Below are 6,967 nucleotides of genomic sequence, written 5' to 3'. Positions count from 1 at the left end.
CACCCCCACTCCCGGAGCGCATCGGGACAGAGGACACAACAGAGAGAGGCGCTGAGAAGAGGCGCCGTTTCAACAGGTGTCTCTTCGCGCAAGGCACCTTTTCACGCATTCACCGTCTCCTACGGCGGCTGCAATAATGTGGACACTTTGTTTCCAAGCGCTGCGCGCAAGCTGGGGACGCCCGGGGGAGGAGAGGTTGGCCAAGGAGGGGGGGAATGTGTAAATAAAGACCTCCGGAGCTCCTGGAGGCCTGCGCCCTCTCCTCCCTTTGTTCTCACACTCCCGGGGCCAGAGCTCCCTCGTGCGCCCTGGGGGGTGGCATATGGCGCCCTCTCACCTACCCAAGAAAAAGCAGCAGCCACCCATTCAAGAGCGCACGAGGTCTCTGGGCCCGGGGAGGGGAAGTCTCTCAGGGAACGACCTCGCTCCCAAAGCAGAGGAGAAGCCTGCCTTATCTCTCCGCACCGCACCCTCGCCACCCCCTCAGCTGGCACAGCAGCCGTTGGGTGGGGAGTTGCAAGCGCCAGGCAGCACCAGCCTGCGGAAGCGCCACAGCTACCCGGCAGATGAAATATGGGGCTTGTGAGCCCTTGGAGACCATATGCTTTCAATAAAAGAAGACAAATAGGACCGAGATAGGCCATGCAGCCAACCTGTTATAAATGGGTGGCAATTGGGCCAATGTACACGGGAGTAGGGCCCCCGGGGGGAGGCCTGCTCGGTGCCAAATCCATGTGTCAGCTTCTGGGACAGGTGTGCCCAGGGGCCAGGGACCAGGTCTCCCCCCTCCGGGTTTATCACAGCAAAGGTAATATTGTGCTAACTATGAGTAAACAGTCATTGTGAAAAGGAGGGAGAGTTTATCAGAGGCGAACTAGTTGGGGGTGGCCTAACAATAAAGTAGCCCGCCATGGGAGCAGGTGATGGCTGGCTGCGCTGACTCCGGCGGTAGATGTTTTCCAAAGCACTCCACTTTACAATCTCTTGTAATTATTTATTAAACGAAATCTATTTATTATTATTTTAGCAAACACTGGAGACAGGTGGGGCTTTCTTTCCCTGGTCTCCTTTTGTTTGAAGGGCTGTTTGAAGTGGCCAGTCTCGGCCCTGGCAGCTCGCTCACCAGATTTTTGTCTTCCCCTCTTTCAGTGCTGAGGCAAAGGCGAGAGAAAGAAGCCCCCTCCTCTGGCAAGCCATTAGCTATTCAGCTTCCTAAGGCTCCCCTCCCTCCCCGCTCGATTCTCAAAGAGCCCCCACGAACTGCTAGGATTCCCCCCGCCAACGGGAAGACAGCAGAGCCAGCGAAAGCCGTCCTTCTTTTCCAGTCTGTCCGCAATCTCCAGGCGACTTACTGTCACCTCTCTCCTGAGCCCCTGCAGCCTCCAAGCAAACCTAGCTCCCCACAGGGTTGCAGGACACAGGGGGGCCAGAGGGCCTGGAGATGGTGACTGACCCCTACCCACAAGAACAGGGTCTTCTACCCGAGGGAAGCGCCGTTTCACAAGCACCAACTAGAGCGCACGGCGTCAACATCGCCATGCGCCTTCGTCATTAAAAGCCCCGGGATTGATTTTGGAGAGGGCTCTGCGCGTCCCCAGCAGCAGAAATAGAGAGCAGGAATCCTCGATCTCTAAGCCCCTGGGGATCCTCGACCTTCTGTCCCGCCCTCCTGAACAGAAACTCCAGGAGTCCTGGCGTTCAGCAACTAAGCGGCTTCTCCCGGGCCGCCTGTGCGCGCTCCTTCTCAAGGTTGCTTTTTGCGCATAGCAGAAGTGGTGGCAGCCTGCAAGCCCTGGAAGACCCTGAGATGGAGGTGCTCTAGGGAGGCTAGAGAAAGATACCAAGAGGGCCTCAGGGTTCTCTGCCCTCCAATAATTCCCCCAAGAATCTTCAGAATCTTCTTTGCCGAGAGATTCTCAGGCTGGGGTCACCACCACTTCTTAGACAGTCAGCGCAGGCTCCAGGCAAGGCGAGCCCAGTTCCTGTTTTCCATCTAGGTTCACGGCAGGTCTCTGGTCCTGGGCATGAGCTGCTCTTCATGCCGCTAGGGAACCATAGGGTTGCTGGGATTCCCCATGAACAAAGCTTCCCCACAAAGCCTGCCTGGAGCCCTGGGCCCTCGGGAAGCACTCGGCCATTCCCCTCCCAGTTCCCAATTCGCATGGAGTATGTAAATCAAGCAAAACCGGGCTCTAGGACAGGAAAGTCTGAAAATGAGGCTGGAGTGGACACTGGAGTGGACACCTTGGAGCTGAGTATGGGGTCATTATGGTTTGGTTTTTTTCATGTGACCCAGTTATCCTTCTCAGACCACAGGCTTCCCTCTATTTTCTGCACTTAGGGTCTCTGGTAGCATAGTGGTTACAAATTGGGCTGTTAATAAATAGCAAGGTCAGCTGTTTGAAACCACCAGCTTCTCAAAGGGAGAAAGAGGCTTTCTACTCCCTTAAAGAGTTACAGTCTCAGAAACCCACAGGGGCAGTTCTACTCTGTCCTATAGGGTTGCTATGAGTCAGCGTCTACTCCATAGCAGTGAGGCTGTGTCTTGAGAGAGACTTGGGACCTGAGTTCGACATGGTTTGATAAGACTTTCTAAGTGACTATGGTAAGTCACCACCCTCACCCCCCACCCCTCCTCGATGGCTACATCTATAAAATGGGTCTCAGTTCCCATTCCTGGGTCTAGACCGCAGGTCTGCCTGGCGTTATGACCTATGGGAGGAGCCACAGCAAAGATGGAGCCAGAGTCCGTGTGTGTGTGTGTGTGTGTGTGTGTGTGTGTGTGTGTGTGGTGGTAGTGGGGTGGGGGGTGTCTCTGTTGGTCTTCATCCTAATTTGGGGTTTCAGTCCCCTGCTCTCAGCGCTGCACCCCAGTTCTAGAGCGCCCCTCTCTTCACTCCCAGGCACACTCATCTTTGACCTTGTAGTTAATTCCACCCCTCACCCCACGCCCCCATCCCGCAAAGGAACCTGGGCAGTGAGTCCTCACTGGTGCGGACAGCTGACCTACCTCCACCCCTCACTCCATTCCCTCAGTCTCCCAGCCGGGTCTGACCCACTGCCAGCTTCGAGGAGGCTTAGAGGGTCCGACTCCTTAGAAAACCAAGCCTCTCCTGCCTCGGGAGGCTTAGCCTGGGCCCCAGTCGTTTCGGCGTTGGCTTCTCCCCTAGGGTAAGTCTCGGTCAAGAGAGACGAGCGGAAGCTGCGACCCTTCACCCCAAGTGACCGGAAGCAGAGACCACGGAGTGTCCGAGGCGGGGACAAGAGGGAGGGGCGGAGAAGAAAGGAGACAAGCTAGGTTTCCAGTCACTTTGGGGAAGAGCTAGTGCGGCAAACGGAGGGCCAGCGCTCCGTGCAGGATAATACTGAGGCAAGGAGCTGCGCCCGGGACCGCTTGCAGCCCCTGCCCTAGGGCGATTGGGCCCCAGAGCTGAGGGGGAGAAAAAGTCGATAGGTGCCGGAAGCGCCAGCACCCCGTAGCGCCCAAAAGACCCAGCCCAGGTGGAGGCCTTAAACTCTGGGGCTTGCTGGGAACTCCTGGCCCGCTCTTGACCCTGCACCCCTCCCGATCCTCACCCCGCGTGCCACTCCCAGAACGCAGTTCACAACTGGTGGCGGTGGAATGTCTCTTCAAAATTCCCATCACAGCCTCCCTCTGCCTCTACGGAACGATCCTAACTTGTTGGTTTGAGGATCCAAGCGCCGCTATCTGGAGAAGTTTGGGATGGCATCTCCGGGCGTGGCTGCCCAGCAGACAGCCCCTTAGGCAGGCAATCTTCCCAGGATGGAGCAGGTAGTGAACCTTGTGTTCCCAAGCCTGATCCACAGCACAAGAGCGCAGGGTGGCAGCTAGAATTAGTGGAGCTTCTTCAAACTCGTAGCCAGAACTCCTGGTTCCTTGTTCCCTCTCTGCCACCACTTCAGTGGGCTGTTAGGGGCTGGCCGCCTCCCTCCCAGAGCCGAAGCGTTCCCATTAGTTACACGCTAGGAGTGGCCTCCCCTTCAAGTTCACCAGAGTCCCAAGAGAGGGTCTACGCAGAAGTCAAAGAACGCTGCAATACCAGCAAAGAGTTCAGGCTGGCCAGTGGCAGTTTTGCACCCTGAGCGAGAAGTTCTTTGAGGAACCGAGAGTTGCTGGGACAGAGCCCATGGAAAAGAGCAAACAGAAGGCGCTCCCCTCCCCGCCCCCCTGTCCCAAGCCCTTTGTCCGGAATCCAGCTGTGCCCCGCGGGGGAGGAGGGGACTCGCGTGGCGCAGCCGGGGGACCCGGGCGCTGATTGGCTGGCGGCTCGGGCAGCAGCCCGGCAGGCACGCTCCTGGCCCGGGCCGAGCAGATAAAGCGTGCCAAGGGGCACACGACTTGCGGTTCAGGAATTCCCAGCGGTCTGGTCTTGCTGCCACACCCGCGGAGAGTGACTGTCAGGGCCTGAGTCGCCGCAGGTTTCGCGCGTCTCTGATCCCGGCGGGCAGCGCAGGACGTCTCAGACCTTGCAACTGACATTTCTGTACCGTTTTGCGCCCAGCAAAATAGGTAACGCTCTCTTTTGGCACTTGGAAGGTCCCCAGGGGAGGACTGGGTGTGGGGCTGGAGATCCCCGGACGCGGCGGGGTGGCTTCCTTGTTTTCCTCTGCTCCCGAGTGACCGAGAGACATTTACGGATGCCTCTATTACCCCGCCACAGGATGGCGCCTCATCCCTCGGGTGCGCCTGCTGTCCAAGTGACCCTCCAGACGGAACAGCCCTTCCCGAGCGCCTCAGACGACGAAGGGTCCTGCTCGGCGTCCGCCCCGCCCAGCCCCACCCAGGCACCCCCAGACGGCGCGGAAGCCCAAGGGGTCAGCTGCCAAGGGGCGTCAAGAAAGCTCCGGGCGCGGCTCGGGGGACGCAGCCGGCCCAAGAGCGAGTTAGTGCTGAGCAGACAGAGACGGAGCCGGCGCAAGAAGGCCAACGACCGCGAGCGCAATCGTATGCACAACCTCAACTCCGCGCTGGACGCTCTGCGGGGCGTGCTGCCCACCTTCCCCGAGGACGCCAAGCTCACCAAGATCGAGACGCTGCGCTTCGCGCATAACTACATCTGGGCGCTGACGCAGACGCTGCGCATGGCAGACCACAGCTTCTACCGGCTGGATTCGCCGGCGCCGTCCTGCGCAGAGCTGAGCAGCCCAGGGGGCGGCTCCCCGGGGGAATGGGGCTCCCTCTACTCCCCAGTCTCCCAGACAGGCAGCCTGAGTCCCGCTGCCTCTCTGGAAGAGCTGCCGCGTCTGCCGGCGCCCGCCTCCCCAGCCTGCCTGCGCCCGGGCGCCCTGGCCTTTTCAGACTTTCTGTGAAGAGCCGCTGGACGGTGGCGAGGTGTCTGGAGAGAGGGATGGGGCGGCCGGGGATGGGCGGCAGCGACCCTACAGTACAATCGCTTCTCTTGGCTGTCGATCGCTGTCCCCTGGCGGCTCCCTAGCCCACGGGGAGGCGGACCTGATCGAATCCAGGGCCTTCGGCGCCGTGCCAAGTCCTGTTCTCGCGCCAGGTGGGCTCTGCCGGCTTCGTGCGTTTTGGGTCCCCTTCCCGAGGCCACCCCCAAAATCTCGTGCAACCAAGAATTGTAGCACTACAGAGTCCGAGATGTTTCTGGTCTCCGGACGCTCTACCCACCCGCACTCTAGGTCCGGTCTGTGTGTCTGTCTGTCCGCGACCTCTGCAATACGGCCTCAGCGCTTGCTCCCCTCGCCCTGCGTCTCTTCTCCAAAGATGTCTCTGCCCTGCCTTCCTCGAGTCCTAGTTTGCGGGACACTCCACTCTGCCTTAATCCGCAAAGACGACCTTCGGCTTTCTCATGCACTTTCCCCAGCCACAGTCTTCCTAGGGGCAGGAGGTCGGTCGGGAAACCAGCGTTCCCGGGAGGGACAGGGCCTCCTCCTACCCCGCCCCTCCGTGCGTCCTGTGCCTCCCTGACCTGGTGAGCAGCACCACTCCAACCAGGAGCACTGCGAGTCTCTTTGAAAAATCACTTTGTGAATTTGATGATTCCTTTTGAAATGAATTTTAGTACGGTAAATTATATAGCCCCTGCCCCTGTTTTACACGTCTGTATTTATTGATGAGATTTTTTTGTTTAAAAAAAATGACTTATGTAAAAATATCTTTTTTGCATAGAAACATTTATGTATTTTGTACATAAGATTGTTTAGAAACTGGTGAATGTGATTTTGAGCCAATTAAAAAGAAAGTGGGGGGAAGACACCTCTCAAAGTGTGAGCAAGGTGATTTGAAAGTGGGGCTTCGCGAGGTGGGCTGCTGCCTGCGCGACTGAAGCCAAAAGTGGCGTTTCTGTCCTGGGAAGAGGCGTGCCTCTTTTGGAGGGGGCGGGGGAATTTAGTTTGTGCATTCTGAAAGCAAGTTAGTTTCCCACGCCTAAAACGTCAAAGTTGCTTCTGCGAAAGCATTGGTCCGGCCTTCAAGTTCTGTTAATGAGGTAGCGACTGGTCTTCATTCAAAAAAAGCTTTAGAAGAAAGACCGGCCTGGAACTAGAGCTCCTCACTGGAGGGGCTGGCCCTTTTCTCTGCACTAGAGGCCTGCAGAAGTAGCCACTGTTATGTTTGACGGGAGGGAGGAAATGTAAAGCCAGCTTCAGGATCAGAGCCCTCAGGAACGCAGTGGCCATCCCAGGAATTTCCCCACCAAAGCCATAGAGGCCTAGAGCAGCCCGGGGCGCACACGCTCCTGCCGCCTGGTAGGGGCGTGTGCACTCGCTGGAGTCAGAGGACTAAGAAGGGAAAATGTGGCAGGTCTGACTGGAATCCCTGCCCTCAATCTGGATCATCAAGAAACGGTTCCAGGTTTCTAGCCAAGGTCCTCTGGTACCCCCAAATGGGTCTACTTTGGAGACTGAAGGCTGTCTCCGGAGTGCGGGTGGAGAGTCCCTACCTGGCTTCCGGGACCCCAGTGGTCTTGGGGAAGCCAAGCCGAGT

The 6,967-nt window shown here is 57.9% G+C and overlaps 1 protein-coding gene across 1 annotated transcript; it reads left to right on the top strand.

Annotated features, from left to right (window-relative positions):
• The first annotated feature begins 4,683 nt into the window (after positions 1-4,683).
• On the top strand, positions 4,684-5,331 carry NEUROG3 (neurogenin 3). The gene has a single exon (XM_004701139.1). It carries the CDS (start codon positions 4,684-4,686, stop codon positions 5,329-5,331), a length of 648 nt encoding a protein of 215 aa, XP_004701196.1.
• The last annotated feature ends 1,636 nt before the right edge of the window (positions 5,332-6,967 follow it).

This window comes from Echinops telfairi, unplaced genomic scaffold, assembly GCF_000313985.2.
Source record: "Echinops telfairi isolate 266 unplaced genomic scaffold, ASM31398v2 ScPeMD7_70;HRSCAF=299, whole genome shotgun sequence".
NCBI classification, from domain to species: domain Eukaryota; kingdom Metazoa; phylum Chordata; class Mammalia; order Afrosoricida; family Tenrecidae; genus Echinops; species Echinops telfairi.
This window is presented reverse-complemented; position numbering and strand designations above follow the sequence as displayed.